The following is a 19,016-nucleotide window of genomic DNA, read 5'->3' on the forward strand; positions in this document are numbered from 1 at the left end:
TTAAAGAATTCTTGACTTTCTTCAATTTATGGGGTTTAAAATGAAATAATAAAAAAAAAGGTGATAAAAGTAAAGATGAAATAAAACTTGCATTAAGTCAACAATACTGTGCAGACAATAAGATTCATAAAGCAGGACTGATGTGTTCTCTAATTATGCTATATATTGGGGGAACTGCGTGTGTGTCCTGAAACTCATCTCAAACAATCCATTTTTTACTGAATAGTTTTTACCTACTATTTTGATTCTCTTCAGTGAAATATTTTAGTTTTATGTTATTTTTTTACCTCTAGCATCAACTGATCAAAACTAGCAGAACTGGAATAGATTAGAGAAGGTTTAATCTTCTAATTGTCTAATGCAGTGTTCTCATATTCCATATGTTAGAAAAGACAACACATTTTTGAACCCTCTCTCATTTAGCTATAATAAGTCTACATCTTTTGAAATCTTTCTTAATCTCTCACTGAGGAATGAGAAGGAGGAATCTCAGACTGTTATGATCCACTGCTGCTCTTGAAGCACTAGCTGCCATCTCTCAGAATAATTGCACAGGGCTTCTCCTTCCTACTGTACGACATGAAAATGACAGGTAAAATAAGTGACACTCTTATAACTGATACAAAAGTATCACCTAATCATGGATATGGTGCATATCTATATTAATATATGAAACAAACTACGAAACCAGAAAATCATACCTGAAATCACCCTTGTTGTTAATTACTCGTTCTGCAGGGCAGTAGGGTGCAGCTGTCTCAAGTACCACAATCTCCACTTGTTTAGTGCTATTTCCATAGGAATTGTTGACTAGACATTCCCAGTCTCCAGTTGCATCAATGTCAATGCTGGATAGGATAAGCTCGCTGTAAAAATAAAAGATTAATTATTGAATACACTTTATTACACGGCTATTAAAACACTGGTTTCCTGATATATATTAAGTTTTCTTCAGAGCTTTTCTACGAAAATATGCAAATGGGTTTGGCCTATGCTATTATAGGGACAAACAATATGCAATGATTTGGTATTAAGATTTTAGCGACACCACCTTGGATGGACCACTCAGGTCATGAGCAGCTATGACAGGGATTACAAGTCACCACAAAAGAATCTCATGTATGTATCAATCCCCATTCTCCTTTCCCCAAACATGGTAAGATGTTGTTCTGGTTGCTTAACAAAGCACTTAAGAATCAGAAATGCATTTCAAGTTGACAACACAACCTTAATCCATCCAGCATGCATCCCTTCAGCTGCAACTGCAGCTCCTTGGGCATTGCAAAAGCAGCATCTGCTGCTCCTGTGACAGCATGGGGCAAGTCTTCTAGGCTAGCTGATGATTTTGAAGCCTTATATAATTTTCCTGATGAACACAAAATGAGATGAGGCAAATGCTGATACTTCTTTTAGTATTCTGCTACTCACAGAAATCTTCCAGAGTTTTCCCCCACAAAATATGAAATGCAGTTATTAATATCAAAAAAACAAGGTTGCAAAGACTCTTTACAATGAAAGTGTTGGATGAGTTAAATATAGAGACATTCCCTGGCTTCTCTTACAATACAAACATTGTGCATTGCTGCACCACGCCAGTATGTTGGCTGCCTATGCTAAATACTCTACACAGAGTTAGCGAGGGAGGAAATAATTTCAGAAATATTTATAATTGCCTAGAACTGTTCTGGTTAGTATTTTCTATATATTTTAAATCAATAGAGCAGCTCTCCTTCATTTAATGGATGAAGCCCAGGCCCAAATGAAGTCAATAAAAGTTTAGTTTTTCAATTGACTTCAGCAGGGACAGAATTTCATCCAATTATTGTAATTCTATAGATCTCACCGTCAAAAATAATGCTAACTACTACATTTTAAGAAACTAATACATTACATCTTAAATCTGCCACTGGCCCAGAAATAAATTTAACCGCAGTTTTTAAAAGTACAGTTTTTGAAAGTAGTTGGGAGAGGAAGAAAGGTAGTAATTATGTGAAATATTTACTATGCTTTGCACAAATGGCTGGTCTTTGAATATGCCTTGTGGCTTACACAATTAGAAATTATGTGGAAAGAAATGGGGTACAGTCAGAGAGCAGGGAAGGTAAAAATAAATAAAATAAAATAAAAACAATCACAGAGTTTAAAAGTTATTAAATTAATTTCAAATCTATATTAACACAAAAATTTTAAAAATGTCTTTTTGGGGCCTTTGGGATTTTTGTAAAGACCTTGACATTTTGTAAGATATATAAAGAAAAACTGTACATACTTTTAATATTTTGCTGTTTTAAATTTCTCTAAAAACATCCTTTTCCAGTTTAAACATTTGTTAATGAGATACGCACTTCTATTAGCTTTGCTACATGAAAGGATCCAATCTCCTTGCATATAAACTTCTGACATGTATATGAAAGTAGACCACAACCAAGGTAAGAAGTGATTAGACAGCTGCTTATGTAATGTTCCCTTTGAAAACTACATATAATGAAGGAAGATTTTCTTGGGAATGTACTACAGGACCATCACCCTGATCCCCAGAAAAAATGCACCGTGTGGTAAATAGCTTTTGATTAAAGTTAAAATGCTTCTGCTTTTTTTGTGTAATTCTGTGAAAATTCAGCTAAATTTATCATTAAGCAGTAACTTTAAAAATCTCACACTGCTCCGATTTGCTCTGGCTTTGAGTTTTAAGCAGCTTGGAACCCCCAATTTCATTTTACAACAAATTCTAACATATTTTTATTGCAGGGAATACAGGAAAAGTATTACTAGCCATTCTTTGGCAGAGTAACTGAAATTTTTCATGTCAACAGAAGCAACTGATCCGTTAAGTCTTAGATGAGAGCACCCTATAACAGCAGCCTCCTAGCTATCTCATAATGCATCTTTTTACATTCAGGCAGAAATAATTCAGTGAAATTAGCCAGCTGATAAAGATTCTCAAAATAAATCTTCAATTTCATATGTCACAACAGTCTCACATCACCTTTATAGGCAGCTAAGAATGACGATATTCCTAGAGCTTATAAAAACAATTATCTGGAAAAGCTATTTTTCACTGAATCAATAGGTAGCATAAAAATTCACCTGTGGTACCAAGACACAGTGACTTCCCAACTGAATGGAACATATGATAGACGTGCTGATCTTTTGATGTACTTACTACTAAAGTATTCATAGCCATGGTTAACACTACAAATTTGATAAAGCTGAGAACCATACTGATTTTAAGTAAATGCTGGGGAAAGAAAAGAAAGGAATACTTGGGCCTATTATCAATTTTATGGGTAAACAATAGGAAGATAAACAAATATGAAGAAAAAAGGTACATTTTCCATTCTTTTAAATGGTTGGAATGTGCTCTGGTGCAAATTTATCTGCCACTATGTAGAACTCCTGTCAACTAATTAAACAAAGTCACACAAACAGATATTTACTGTTATAACATTGTTGCTTCTGTTAGAAACCCAATACTTGAACTCTGGTTCAAGTTCTTCAGGATGGTGAGTAAATTCTCACATTCACACTTTTAATTTTCTATGGCCCTTCCTTCAGATGTTGAACAAAAGTAAGCCAGAATAGGGTTATACTATACAGAAGAAGCTGCATAATGACTGGGACGTGGACTTGTCTTCTGAATTGCCTTCTGGGCGCTGTAAATGATGCATTCATTTATGTTTCTCTAGGAACATTTTGGATAGCAAGCCCAATGGTGAAACTCTTCATTTGTTTGCCATCTGGATATGACAAAGGATAAACTGATCTTATACCCCTGGAGAATTTGGGGGACTGGATTAAGCAAAGAAATGTTTAAATTCTTATAAAGAGCAGTCAACTTGATATCTTTAATGTTTTCTCCAACTATAATCCTTGGCAACTTCACTGTCCTGGCAGACTTAAAGGAAAAGCGGGGGAAGGCTACACAGAATTTTAAATCTCTTTATAAAACTTTCAAGTAGGTAATTTAGATATTTCAAGTGTTGGCACTATTACAGTAGCATGCCCAGAAGTTCCAGTGTTGTTCAATCCTTAGCAGAAAGGTGTTCTTCATCTTTCTTGAGGAGTGGCAACAAGTCTTGGTAAAAGGTAAGAAGTCTCCTGTCACATGAGATCATGGCAGGATTATGAGTCTTAGGAGCCCAATAAGAGCACAACAAAATTAAGAGAGGATGGCACCTTTGCCTGTGATTTACTTTTCGTAAACTCCTGTCTCACAGAAACTAATAAACATCAGGCCACGAATGCAGAGATCTGGCCTATACTACGGAGCTTTCCCAAGAATGGAGTATGAGACAGAGTTTCTACTTCAGTCATCATATCCCTCTATATTAGCAATCATATCCCACTCCTTGGAGGGATGGTAATTCCTATTTTTGTGGAAATTTATGACCTATCAAGAGATAAAACAAAGCCAGACATTCATGAGATGGTGTCAAGGCAAAGCGAAGAATCCTGTCTGACCAGCTGCTGATGAGAACAGAAGGATGATTAGTAAGCTTTTTTTCTTTTCGAAATTATACTGGCCTTCTCAGTAAACCAAAGAACGTTGAATGGAAGAAAGAGAAGATACCTATTTCTTCTTTGTACTGGAAAGTTTCATGAATGGTAATATTCCTTTTCAAATGTGATGACTGTCATGTTGGAAATTTAATTAAAATGTACAGCTGATGCAATTGCATAAAGAAGTTGTTATAATATTTAATGAAAGTCTGTGGCATTGGTCATTATGAAGAGAGGAAGCTTAATACAGGTGGAAGTCATATCCATGTAATCAAGTAAACTATGGCAAAAGATTTCTATTTGAGGCATACTTTTTCATTGCTACAGCTATGCATAACTAATGAGACAATCAGAAGTAGGTCTCATTATGCAAAGTTACTCATCCATGTCCTAAAGTAATACCTTAGTGACATTTACTGTATGTCCCAGCAGTCATTTACATGCCAGGAAAGAGAGTAACCAATGAAGAGGAGACTTTAACATCATATTTTAATCAGCTTTCCGTGATAAAGGTTTTAAAGTTGGACTTGATTTCCTGTAGGACTCTGGAAGAACCAATCTCAGTTCTAGGAGAAAAATAAAAATTAATATTAATATTTAGATTTCCTCATATTCTTCTTCAGACAGGTAAATAGAGAATGCTTTTCTACAGTCCAGGCAGAAGGCTTGCATAACCTGCATCTAACCCAAGCTACCTTAAATTATTAATACTAACGCAGGTTTTAAAAAGACGAGTGTCAGTCTCCAGAGTGCACTGCTGCTTGGAACGATGCCTTTCACAGAGGATATAAGGTTAAAACATGGACAATGAAGAAAGAGCATGTAAATCTAGGCACTTAAACTGAACTTAAAATGCTAGTTTGATCTCTCTGACAAAATTACTTATTTACCCATGAAAGAAATAGTTTTAGAAGGCTGATGGCCTTTAAAGAAAGCTTGTGTCCAGGAAACAGCAAGAGAAAAGGAAGATTGAAGATTAAAATAAGTACCATTTTATGCTAGATGTCTAGCAATACTTTCAGGTGTAATCAATTTGTCACAGATAGATCAAATTCAATACCTCTTCTTCTGATCAAATATAAAAACAAGGCATAACTTATTTAATTCCATTGGTAGCCATCCAAGGCACTTAGTAAGTGCCATAAATTACTTGTACCATAATTCATCTATTGCCTGTTTTGTTCCCGTCAGTGCATTAGGACCATGACAACAGGTGGATTTGACTTCAGAGATGTCAATGGAAAGGAGCTAATTTTAATGACAATATATTGACAGAAAAGATGAGCTAGCTACTTTTGAAATGGGTGAAAAGACGTGTATGCCAATTAGTACACCATTTCACATTATTTTCATTTGTATTGCTAAAATTAAATTGACTAAAATGTTAGTGGTCAAAAACACTGTCACAGGCTAGTATTATCTTTTTGTTACGTAAACATCTGTCCAATAGTGAGATGTATTTTCTATAAGCGGATGTCAAAGAATCTGTGACCCGCAATTATATGCAATCAATTTGTGTCTTAAAATTGAGAAAAAAAATAATAGTAATATTAGAGTGACTGCACACTAACATTTTCAGAGGGGTAGTCAGAAATCCGCTATGTCCTGAAGACCTATACAACATACTACAACAAGTTTTGTTTCTCTCTCTTTGAGCTTGTTAGGTAGAGACAGATGACCAGGTACAGTRCTTCACCCAAGAGCGTGCTGAAAGGTGTTTGAATTTGTCATCATACTCCCACAGTCCTAGAGTCAATATATGTCAGCCCAGCTAGCAGGGAACGTAAAGCAGGGGGAAAAAGGCATCAACAGCTCTGGAACGCTCCAAGCCTTCTCTTGCTGGAGAAATCTTCAGGCAAGTGGCACGGCTGCGACACCACTGCGCTATAAAGCTATCCAAACAGAGCACACCTGGGCCGTGGCTCATTTAAAGGACTTCATGAATCAGTTGATTTAGCACTGAGCTGCTTTGTCACTTGGCAAAAGATATGGGGATGTCCAAATGTGTTTTTTGTTATTAATTTTGTTCCAACAGCAAACCACTTGACTGCAGGATGCATTCAACTGCAATCTTCTGGGGAAACGCTGCTACACCTGCTTTATGCCTTTCATTTGCCCTTAAGTAGTCTGTGCACTGCAAAGTTATATCTAGAGAAAGCTCTATTTCATTAGCATAGCTCTTGTGATCTCCACACTAGCAGAGGTTCTTAGACAAAAATAACACTGTGACAATCAGTCCAACAGTCAAAATTACATAAAAAGCTTTTTAAGTAAAATATTTCCCAGATGATTCAGAAGTGTTAAGGTCCTTAAAACAATTCTTGATTATTTGATTACATGCCACTGGGACTAGCCAAAAAAAAAAGAAAAAAAGCTACAGTTCACTACATTAATTTTGAAATTTGAAATTATTTGTGAAATGCACAACACTGACAGAAGCTGGGTTCTCTGCCAGTGTCAATGATGATGTTACAAATACAGCAATTAATTTTTTAATGAATATTCTATGGTATAGGGTCACTGGATATTGGGTCTATAATGCTTAATATCTGCTTTATTTGTTGAGCTAGAAGATATTCGGGAAGAACTAACAAAGAGGCAAGACAAAGCAGATTCCTAGATAAGGACTTCAGGGACAATCTGTATTCTGTCTCCAGTACAGTGTACATCTCCAACAGCATAAACTTCGTTTTGTGATGGCCACGAGTTACCCAATTAAAAGAAAAAAAAAAAAAAACCACTGTTCTTTTATCCTGCTGCGAAAAAGGCGGGGAGGGGTGGGAACATATTTTCACTGAATTCCAGCATTATAATGGAGTAAGAAGGCTTTGCATAAGTCCATTAGGAAAATGTCCTACAGCATGCTCTCTGCATTGAATAGACTGAAATACATGAAAAGTAACAAGTAATTCAGCTATTCGTGAGTTTTAATATTCCTAATGTTTTGCTTTACAGATATAGTTTGCTCATCTAGGGACACTGACCTGAGAGAAAAGTGTAAGCCTGGGTAGAGTCTGGGCATAAGTCAGAATTGCTCTGATAATCAGAGCTGATGCACACGGCTACAAACAACAGCCTGGACTGTGAGAAAGTATATAATTATACCTTCACATTGGTGTTGATCGGAAAAGTATTTTAAAAATTCCTGTCCTGGGATGTTCACTCCAACCCCCCTGCTGTAGTGCAGCATCTCCTTAGCTTTAGAACTGCAGCCGTTTGAAGGGCCACATTAAAATCATTCTGGCCTTAAAAATCAAAGCAAAACTCCACTGATTCCCCCTTGGGATGGGGTTCAAATTTTTGTTCTTAACACCAGTCATTTAAGTGGTATGGCTATATGGGCCAATACATAGCTGGAGGAAATAAGCAGGGATGGAAATGAGAGGTCAAAATTTAGTGCTAAGCGTGTTCTTAATCTGGTCTTAACATCAAAACAAGATCTGTTGACCCTGTTTGAAATTTCCTCAAGAAGGACTCCATCAAAATATTTTTACAGTTGTAAATTATTACTTTTCTAGGGTTTTTTAATTCTATCAGCCAAAAATACTAACATATTTTTCTGTTGAAAATATCTATTTCTCAACCATGCTTCAATAAGCAGTTCCTCAAATTAAGCATACAGTTTTTATGCCACAGCACAATTCTTAAATAATTGTCTATTCTTTTATAGCGGTAGAGAATATCATACTTGCTGCTTTTACTTCTCATAGGATTAGTATACTTTCCACAGGTTATATTTTAAATTATTCCCCAAAATGATTAATAATAAAGCTGTCACTGGGTTTTAGTCAGCTAATTCAAATTATTTTAGAAAAAAGGCCACAATTAATTAATCTTCCAAATTAATTAGCATAAAGAATCTCTTAATCCCAGATAATCAAACCCTTAACCTGTGCCTTTCACAATATTCTGCAAAAACTTTAAATATTTTCTTCCTTTGGAAATATGAGAACTTTGCTGGTAAAAGACATATATTTCACTTCTTTACCACCTCTACTGCCTAGAGTAGACTGTAGACCATTGACTACAGGGTTTAAAGTAATCTCAAAACAATAAAGAAACATTGATTTACAATTTAAATGGTTATTTTGCTTCATTTCTTTCCTAACTGCTCAACAACCAAGGGTCAAATAGAGTCAATTAGGTGCACCAACAAAATATCAGTACTAAACAATTTCTGCTGATTTCCCCGGCCGCTCAGTACGAACCTCAGCTGCTCATCCTTCTCTAAATGGTCGTGAGAGCAGAACACCAAGTGCTTGTAAAATACCTGCAGTCTGAATCAGATTATTTGGTCTGCTTCTTGCACCTGTTTTTTTAAATCCTGGGTAGAGTAAATATCCAATATTTTGCCAGGATTCATCACTGATTTGCTCTTCTTCTAATTGTGCAACCAACCTAGCAATGCATTCACCATCACACACCATTTTCAGACTGCTCTTGTTAACCTAGTATCAGTCCAAACCACTACGGCTTGCTTCACATCTCTTCCAGATGTATTCGTGCCACAATCTGTTAAGAGAGCTCAGGGGTCACTGGGCTTCTTTCCACAAAAAACAGGCAAAAAATGCCTGCCTTTCTCTCAAAATTTCTGCAAGTCTTTGTTTTTTCTTATTTGGTTTGACTGCCGGGATCACAAACTTGTCATGATACTGTCAACTTTTGGAATCTGTTTTTGTTCATATTCATTTCTTTCACTAACCATATCTCAACCTATCCTTATTCTTTTAGTGAAACCCTCTGTCTCAGTCAAATTCTGTACTAAAAGCTGCACTGATGATTTAAGACATTTAAAAATTATTAGTTGGGTTCAAAGAAATCTTTAGATTACCAACGTTATAATCATGATTTTTAATCCACAATATTGTGTTACTTTTTATTTCTCTCCCAGTTTCTTCATTATTACAGTACAAGCAGATCATGATTTGAAGCTCTTCTTTGCCATCAGACATTTCTTTTGCAAACAGAAGCTGAGATTTTCACATAACCATATACCTCTAAAAGCAGTTTAATGAAATCAGTATATATATAAGAAGTTTTCTTACTTCTTGCAACATTTGAAGAATCAAATGTAGTTCTGCATTCTGTTATCTCAAACACTTACTATTTGTCTAATTATTCTCTTTTGACCACCTTGCACTGGCAAGCAACTACTGTCAAAATGCTATACGCTTAAAAAAAAGCGCTATATGCTTAAAAAAAAAAACACTATATGCTTAAAACACTCAGATTCTTAAGCTTATTTCTTTTTTGTTAATATTTTTAAGACCTGCATTTTGGCAGCCATACTTAGCAGACTAAAATACTTAGGACACACTTTAAAAGAAAAAACATTATTTGCAGTGCATCACAGTTGAGTCCCATTTCCAATGGCAAATCTACCTAAAAAAAATAGTAAAAAATTATATGCAAATAACTTATCTTATACTAGCACCTATTATCTTAGGTTTAGTTAACAGCATGTTGGTTTCTCCATTAGTAACACTCCTTTTTATGAGTTCTTAACTTTCTGCGCAGTTTAATGTTTTCAAAAAGAGCACTCGCAAACTGTAATGGTCCCAGAGCAGCCGTTACAGCTGTCAGAGAAATAAGCACTGTTAAACACTCTACACAAGTATTTACAGAGTAGAACTAAAAAGACTCTAAAATAGTCATTACAGTCCATTAGGTAAATAAAAAACTTCCTGAAAATGAAAGTTTCTTCCTACTGAGGAATTGCTTGATTCATAAAACTAAAATATATACTTTTTTAGTTTAATATTCTAATAACTGTCCTGCCAGTCTCTCCAAACAATAAAGAGGAACAGCAGGGAAGCTGGGAAAGATGCTGGGAAAGATACCGCGGTGTAGGGAGTCATACATCTCCTATGTGGCTTCATGGATATGGATTGTTTCATTGCCCCTTATTGTGATCAAGCTGATAATCTAATATTCTAGTCTCAAAAAATTAGGCTGTCTTCCTACAAACACAAGTCACAATTTCAGCTAGATCCATTCACAGATGATAGGAAATAAGTTCCGTGTCACAATTACATTTCCATGTATGACTATGACATTTATACACAGACATAATGACTAGAAGTTCAACATGAGCAAAATCAAATATTATTATCGTTGGCAAGAAATGGTAAATGTGAGCTAGCAGCAGAATTGAAAACACCTTCTCAAAATCTCCTGTAAGGGAATAGTCTTTGCCAAGAAAAATGTCACAGGCCGGAATACAGTTCAAAACTTTGGTTTAATTATTGCAATGAAAACGTTTATTTTAGTTTATTCTGCTTTATCATAGGAGACAAAAAATACACATTTGGATATTTTATCCTTCTGCTGTGCCAGTTAATAAAACAGAAGGGTTCAGTATGATATTTGTGTTGTAAATCCATGTCCAGAAATATCTGGAGCTATCCAATAAAATAACCAGCTAAAAATGTTTGAATAAGTAGCTTTTGGAACAGAACTACACCTTTGTTTAAAACTAGCTTCAGAAATCTTGAAATTGTTAAGCAGCAAAAGTCATAGCATGTCCTTCAGTGCAATCACAGAGAGTGGACATTTGCTGGAGAAGGTAGGTATAGGAGGGTAAAATACGACACTGTAAGAACTAATTTTAAATTACTTTTATTTTTATTCCAAATCATATGCTTAGCATATGATAAGAGACACAGACTCATTTCAGAGAGGCATAGTCTTTCTGATGTTGCACAGTGCCTCATACAACTGAGGCTTCCTTAGAAACCATCACTAATTACTCAGTATGTAATAAGCATATTATTACATATTACTTTAACATGTAATAACGAATATAAGCAGAATTATAGCATATGTGTTCATGAAGATGGGATTAAAGTTAAGAAATGCTGAAGAAACTTTTTACAATCGTAAGTTGGTCAATGTTTTCTCATTTTCAACATGCAGAAACAATGCATCTTATAAAAAATTTTAAATTTTTATTTTATAAATAATAGTAATTGACTTAAAAATAGTATGCTTTTTGAAGGCTACTTTAGGTCTCTCAAGCATCTTTACAACCAATGCCTTCAAAAAGTTCGTTATGATCAGCCCCTTGACCAAGGCAGAGCCACGCTTACTTGAATATTTGCATTGCTGACTGGATAAGGACCATGCTGTGCAACAAATGCAGTATCACAGTGCCGATGTACTACTAAATCATGAAGTGAAACACACAGCTGAAATAAATGAGTAATGAAAATGCTTTAAGCTTTTAAATAGCTGCTTAAATTTTGAGGTTTTATTCTGAAAATATTTTGCCTCATTTTGACGGTTTTTTTATCACATAGCTTAAGCAAGTTAAAGAAATTTTCCAGTTTATAACAGCAAATGGCATCACACATTTAGAGAACATTCTTTTTGAATTCCAGGTCCCAGTGTGTGCAGTAACGTGGGCATCAAGGTCACCTATTTAATAGCACACTGAGAGAGGCAGGTAGAAGATGAACAATCCTTATTAAAATATTACTATGGTAGACAATGACTTTGATTTTATAATCTGGCAAAAATTAAGCAATGTTAAATAAAATTCAGTTAATTTATTTATAAACTAACTTCTTAAAGAGGATAGCAATTTTGTGAATCTTTTGAGAAAACTTATTACTTCAGTATATTACTATGCTCTCTTTGCAAATTGCTCATACAGTGCAAAACATAATTCAGTCAAGCATAATGAGGTGATTAACAGTATGTCTTTTAATTTTGATACCATGGAAAGAAGAATTTGCTCTAATTTAAGTGATTTGGCAGCAATATAATAGCTCATGCACTTGGCATTACCATACTAATTGATCTAATTGTCTTTTTCATTATTCACTACAGCCCTACACATTGGTATTACAAGAAACCCAGTAGCTGGGAGAAGAGGTCAGATCCACACCTCTAGATCTATATGACACCAAAAGGAGTCAAATACTGAATGAGCAGACAAAATAAAAATCAGTGAAGCCAAGAGACCCCAGTAGAGAGGAAATAATTTGACTCCATAACTTTCATACTATAGTTCAAGAAATATTTCAGGTCAATTATATTAATAGAAAGTGGTTGAGTGGGAAGAAGTTAATGATGATCCAGAGCTAATTAGCACAGCTATTTTCACTGTATATTCTACATAGGGAAATGCAGAACATAGACACAGACTCTGACTTTTTTTTTTTGATCAATAATGGAAATTGGCTGAGGACAAAAGGATGTTTGCAAAAGCTTAACAGTTTTTAGTGACAAACCTGGCATTAATAATAATTTAAATTATTAAATAAGATTTAAAAGGGAAATTTTGAATCAAAAAAGAACTACATGGTCACTGCCAAATAACATTTATATTAGTTGTTATGTGTGAAAGATGTTTTATATTATGAACCTTACTTCCTTTTATAGAAGTCTACTCTACTTCATTCCTCTTGCATTTTTCATACCAGCAGAGGTTTCTGTGTCTCTCTCTCTCATGCATACATAGACTCCTGTATATACCAATGGGGAAGTCATAGACTGTTGACAAAGATTTTAATATGAAACAAACGTAATTATCTAACTAAAGAAATATGGAACCTAGTATTGGAGTCTACAAAGATAAATCTGAGCCTCTTTAATCAACAGTTCTTCACAGGTGGATCACACTTCAATCATCTAGATGGTGTCAGGAAGAAGTAGTTTGGCTGGAAGCCACATTTCCTCTATGCTACTGAAGTTATTCTAACTTCAGTCCTTTTTCACTACTTAGTGTGCAGGAAACCCTATCCTTACCTGTCTCAAACCAGTATTTGCTCAAATCTGAATATTTAGACACAATAAATATGATTTGGAATCACAGCCATTCGCAGTCATGAAAAATCCATCCCTATATGTGTTAAGATTCAAGTGTGTGACTGGGGCACTTCAAATCAAATAACTTGATACATGTCTTAATGAGGCTTATTGCATGCTCAACTTGTCTACAATATGAATATTGCAAGGGATGTGTATACGTTACCGTGTAATTAAGCAGCAGTCATGAATGATGCTGTCCTCCACAAATATGCCACTCTCTTCATCTGTTTCAATAAGATGACCAGCATGGTACCAATGTACCTGGGTAGTATTGTCAACGTATGTTGCAGTACACTGAAATGGCAGGCGGTCTCCATGAAAAACCACTTGTCTTTGTGATGGGATCAGCTCAAAAAGAGGAAGTTCCAAAGGTCCAGCTGTAAGCCAAAGAAGAAAAAAAAAGGAAAAAAGATTGTCTTGCTTTCTTAGGAATAGCAAACTGTCCGTAATATGCCTTTTAAAATTAACTGTGCTTTTAGCAGCCATCCTTCTTTTGAACTTCACATAATATAAATATTTGTAATATTTGTATTCTATAGAATAGTAATATCGAAGACAATTATGAGTTGTCCAGTATCATTTTTTTCCAGAAAAGATTAAAGTTAAGTGCACAGAACAAAGCAAACAATCAATCAGCTAATCTCCACTTCTTTGACGAAACAGAAAAAAAACCCCAAACCCCCAAACCATTAGCTACGTGCCAGGTGAGCTGTGCACCCATCAAGCACAGAACAGATTTCTTTTGACTTCTCCAGCAAATAGATTTGAATCATTTAATGATTTCATTGAATGGTTTCATTGAAAGGTGTGAGCTCATATATTGCTTCTGCACTTCCTTTAACTAAAGGTGATGGCTGCCTAGAAAAGCTGCTAAATCTTCTAAGATGCCTTGCTGTTTTAGTCTGGTTATGTTGTAAACTTCACTAATTGCATAGAACTCTAGCTGCCTAGACCTTAATATTAAAAACACTAATATAAAATATATACCTACAGAATACTCACTTAAATCTAATCATGTTGTCAGCTCCAGAGATCACATTTCTTTCACTGGCGTGAGCCCAGATAATTACAAGTTTACTAGAAAATACTACAGAAAATAGGTTTCATAGAATAGTTGAGGTTGGAAGGGATCTCTGGAGATCATCTAGTCCAATCCCTCTGCTCAAAAAGGGGTGAGCTAAAGCAGGATGCTTTATTACAGAGATATATTAAAAAAAAAAAAAGCCTTCCAAGTAAAGAAAAACTACCCTTATTAGGATAGGTACAGTATACATCTCTAAGACCATTTCACTGTCGGTGGATGAAATTTTCCACTGTGCTCCAGAGTGGAAATTATTTCCTCTAGGAGAGCCTAAACTATCTCATATGCCTGGGGTGCGGACACTGGTACGGCTAATAACAAGTTAAACTGAATCCAAACTTTCCCTGAAGTTCAACTGTCCCTATGATTTCTTATTTCACTGTCCCCAGTGTTTCCCTCCACCTCCTCCACAAGTCATGTTGACTTTCTGGAAGTTTACTCAACATCAAATATCTATCTAAATATTCCTTTCCACTTCTAATTAGCCCAGTACATTTTGCCATCTTGATGTTAATTTGATCTCTCGTGGGTGTTGTTAATTACATTTCATCTATTCAACAGAAAAATATATTGTCTTTCCCCAAAAAATACCCTATTAATAAGAATAGTGCATATTCTAAGTGGAATCTTGTAAAGAACAGCTGCTGTCATCACTTTGTCATACACAAGTGCTAAAGTACAATTAAAAAAAATAAGTGACACTGTAAGTTTGGAAGAAACATGTATTTTGGGGACTGCTGGAAGCCTATTAATTTCACAGATTTGACACTGATTGAAGGCCATAACCCTTATGACTGAAACTCTATAGTTTTTGTTTTCTTCCATTTGTATTGCTACATCCTGAACTACATTAATACAATTTCTGTAAAATATTTTCTGTGCACTGTGAGATTAATGCTATTTCTTTAAATCTACAGCAGAGCATTGAAAAGGAGTGTTCTAGAAAAGGTAATTGAAACAGAGGCTCTGCATCTACAGAAAGAACAGATCATCCTCTACAGAGATAAAGAAAAACCTTATTTTCTCTCTTCTCACATAGACTCTCTTTAGGCATGAGAAGACAATTACTACCTGCCATACTTTGTTATCACCGCACAAAATTCTAAGAGTAATAAGAATACTAAAGACTTGCATCTGTGACTGATGAGCACACTAATGTGCATTTCTTGCACAATAATTTCTAGAAAACAACGTTTTCGTCACTGCCTACAACGCCAAAACAACTGACTGAGCCTTGGTCACTTTACACTGGGTCACTTCAGAACTGCAATCTTATCTTAAACGAAATGCCTACAGTCCTGCCCCTTGGAAATCCTCTCAACTTGACCTGGAAAGAAAATGTTTAAGCTAGATCTTCTTTTCCCTTATTCTTCTTATGTTTTCGTTTAAAGCCCTCTCATCATTAATATCAATCCAGCCTACAGGTTGTCAGTTGAAAGGTCACCCTTCCAAATTTGCACCACCGGTGCCTATCCCAAACATCTATTTTTCTGACAAGTACTTTAACATTTTTTCCATTTCACTGCTCACCATTTTATCTTCCTTAAAGTTTCTCCTCTTACCCATAATAAATACAGATGAACGTAACCCTGCCTAACCAGATTGCAAGCCATAATCACTGGTTCTAGAATTGCTAAAATTTGTGGACAACCAATAGTGTTTGTTCCTCTCCTTACTCAGCATCCCACCCTAACATGCGTCTTCATGTCATTCAGATGTTGTCCTTGGAACTGTTAAATTGCATTTATAAAGCTAGCTTTGGGCCTTGATGCTATTGGGGAATTCAAATGATAAATAATATGTATATACAATATGTTTAGCAGGAATGTTGGCCAGCATAACACGGAGGATTTGTACATGAGTGAATATGTGGTATTGCTGTGTGGGGAGTAACACAGAGAGGATTAAGGGAACATCTAGTACTGCCCACTGCCGTGGCCTGCTGTGACTATAAAGGACTGGCTTCAGCTACCCCTCCTTACAAGTGTATACGTCCTGTCACTTGTCTACTGATTGTGCCTGTTGTTTCTGGACGTGGATGTATTAGTAAAAATTCCTTGGAATATAATCACTATTTTTATATAATCTTTTAAGTTATAACTAAATGAAGAGAAAGAAAACCAGACTAACACCTTGTTTATGACAAATGCATGATTGACCTCATCATTTACATAAAATGTTACCACTAGAAGATGGAGGGAACCTCTCTCTCTCTCTCTCCAAAAGACTGCAATTTCTGTGTTGCATTATGAAGTCATTTATGGAGTATAGGCATAAGTTATGGTGTGGAATTTAGCCAAAAATTAATGGAATGATCTGTTTTCCTGGCCAAATTCAAATCCCCCTGACTAAAAATTAGGAAAATGGAGTCCAGAAAAATTAAACTTACTGTCACAACCACAACAGCAACATATGGTAATAGCAGAAATATGATATTTTTCATGAATATAGTCATTTCTGAGGATATTGTACCTTGTCAAATGTAAGTTTTTGCTCCTGCAATGAGTGACACACTGTGTCATGAGGCTATAAAGTAGTAGAGTGTGAAATAGAGTATCAATACTTCTTAAGCTAAATAACTTGTTTGGCATATGAATATAGTGTAAGAGTAACACTGAATTTATCTCTGCCTTTACAGTTGGTCTTTGAGGCTCTTCAGCTACCACTTGTCGCTCAGCCTTGGGAATCAGACCAAACCCAGAAATGGAGTAAGAATGAAGTGTTCTGTGCAGATTTCTAACTTAATGATCAGAAGCAAATGAAACCCTTTTTTAGTGCAGGATACCAAAAAGGAGAAAATGATCTTTTGATTGACATCAACATACCAGCAATCTGCTCAATTTTTTCTTTGCAAATCTGTCTAAGGACCAACAAAGATGCCAAGTGAATGAAACATACTGTTGGCTTACCAATAGGCTACGATACCCTTCTGAGCAGCTGAACTCTTTCAGAACATACATATTTGGTTTGGCCAAACCAACAAAATAATTCTGCAAACTCACTTTCAAAGTGAAACTAGTAAATTTTCGAAGGATTATGTTATTTTCAGAGCATGGAAGGTGCATTTAAGCACTGCTATAAAACATCTGCTTTTAATGTGTGTGATGTCTATGAAATAATGATTACCAGAGTTAATCTTCAGTTGTTTTCCAGTGATAATCATGATTTAAATGACTGAGGCTGATTCTGCAACTATTACTCATGCAAAAGTCCCAGCTGACTTCAGTGACACAGCTCACAGATATAAGGATTAATTACATAAATAAGAGTTTCAGGATTAGAGCCAATATCCTTTATCCTGAACGGCTAGAAAATGATTGTATAGTTCCATCAGCATCAGTTGGAAATACTTATCTTAAACCCATAATCCAACAATCCTTCAATTTCAGAATAAAAATAAAAGTATTTACTAATTCTCTACTCACATTTTCAAGCTTGAATTTGAGAAGAAAGTAAAAAGTAGGAAAGACATAGATTCTGAAAGTATTTTAAATGATTTAGCATTGATTTGATAGCACTTGCAATACAGCAGCTCTGACAGTCATACGCTGACACAAGAGAAACTTATTCATTGATTATGTGGTTACTGAAGACCAAACAGATCTATAAGATCTCTGATGCCCATATATGTATATAATGATGTTGCACACAAATGTCAGGAGTGTTACTGCTGGACTTCATAATGCAGCTGCCTTGTAAGATTAAAAATAATTTACAGTCTACTCCCATATCTTGAGAGGGGGATTATTTTTGAAATTGAAATATATTCCAAGATTCTCCTTCCAAGCCAATACATTCTGCTGCCCTCAAGTCTGGAGTCAGCACCACCATCTGCAAGAGAGGTGTGAGTCTCCTATAGACATTTAGATCAAAGGGCTGCTCAAGTATTTTACAGTCATTACCTATCTTCTCTCCCTAGTCAGCACTAAACCATGATTGCAGCAGAGCACCACAGGAATCACTGATTGCAGCATGAATCTAAAGGTCTAACCCCTCATTACAATAATTACATCTTTTTCTTTATCTCTCACTTCTCAGCAGAAAAGGGTTTTGTTGACTGAAGGCCAGATTCTTTATGTTAACCCATCATGTATTTCAGATTAGCTCTAGACTAGAATACCAAGCACAGATGGAGGAGGAATCAGGTTACACAAATACCACTGAATTAGAATAACACTTAAGAGTCCTTCTCACAAAAAGTACATCCATGAACATTTCAATGCCTGCGTTGTCCCAAGAAGTATATAAAATTGAAAAAGATAAAAGAAGTGATTTTAATAATCATTAGCTAAAATATGAAAAACAACAAGATGCACTGATGCTCTGACAGTATGTTCTAATGTGTAAGCCTTCAGTAAATGTGTATTTACAAAATAATTTATGACACACACACTTTAAATACCTTCTGCCTCTTTCCTTACACCTCAACCCTCAAGCTTTTAAAAACAGTTCTATTTTCCATCTCATTTTGGCCTTCTTTCCTGTTTATTGTTTTAAAAGATGGAAAGGACAAGAATGTGAAGGAAATACTACAGCTGGACATACATGGAAGATGAGAGCCTGTAAAAGACAGCACATGCAATGCATCTCTCCCCTGTATTTTAGTTACATTTTAAATAGA

General features: G+C 35.4%; 1 protein-coding gene across 2 annotated transcripts in view; it reads right to left on the bottom strand.

The window, feature by feature from the left end:
• LOC112964182 (adhesion G protein-coupled receptor A3-like) overlaps positions 1 to 19,016 on the bottom strand; it is a 284,114-nt gene that overhangs the window by 138,311 nt on the left and 126,787 nt on the right. For both annotated transcript variants that reach the window (XM_026061933.1, XM_026061934.1), the window contains 2 exons: positions 13,478 to 13,691; positions 702 to 866 (listed from right to left, as the gene is read on the bottom strand). In XM_026061933.1, coding sequence (XP_025917718.1) covers positions 702 to 866; positions 13,478 to 13,691 — 379 coding nt within the window. The remainder of the gene's footprint in view (positions 1 to 701; positions 867 to 13,477; positions 13,692 to 19,016) is intronic.

This window comes from Apteryx rowi, unplaced genomic scaffold (genome assembly GCF_003343035.1).
Source record: "Apteryx rowi isolate R43461 unplaced genomic scaffold, aptRow1 scaffold_188, whole genome shotgun sequence".
Taxonomy (NCBI): domain Eukaryota; kingdom Metazoa; phylum Chordata; class Aves; order Apterygiformes; family Apterygidae; genus Apteryx; species Apteryx rowi.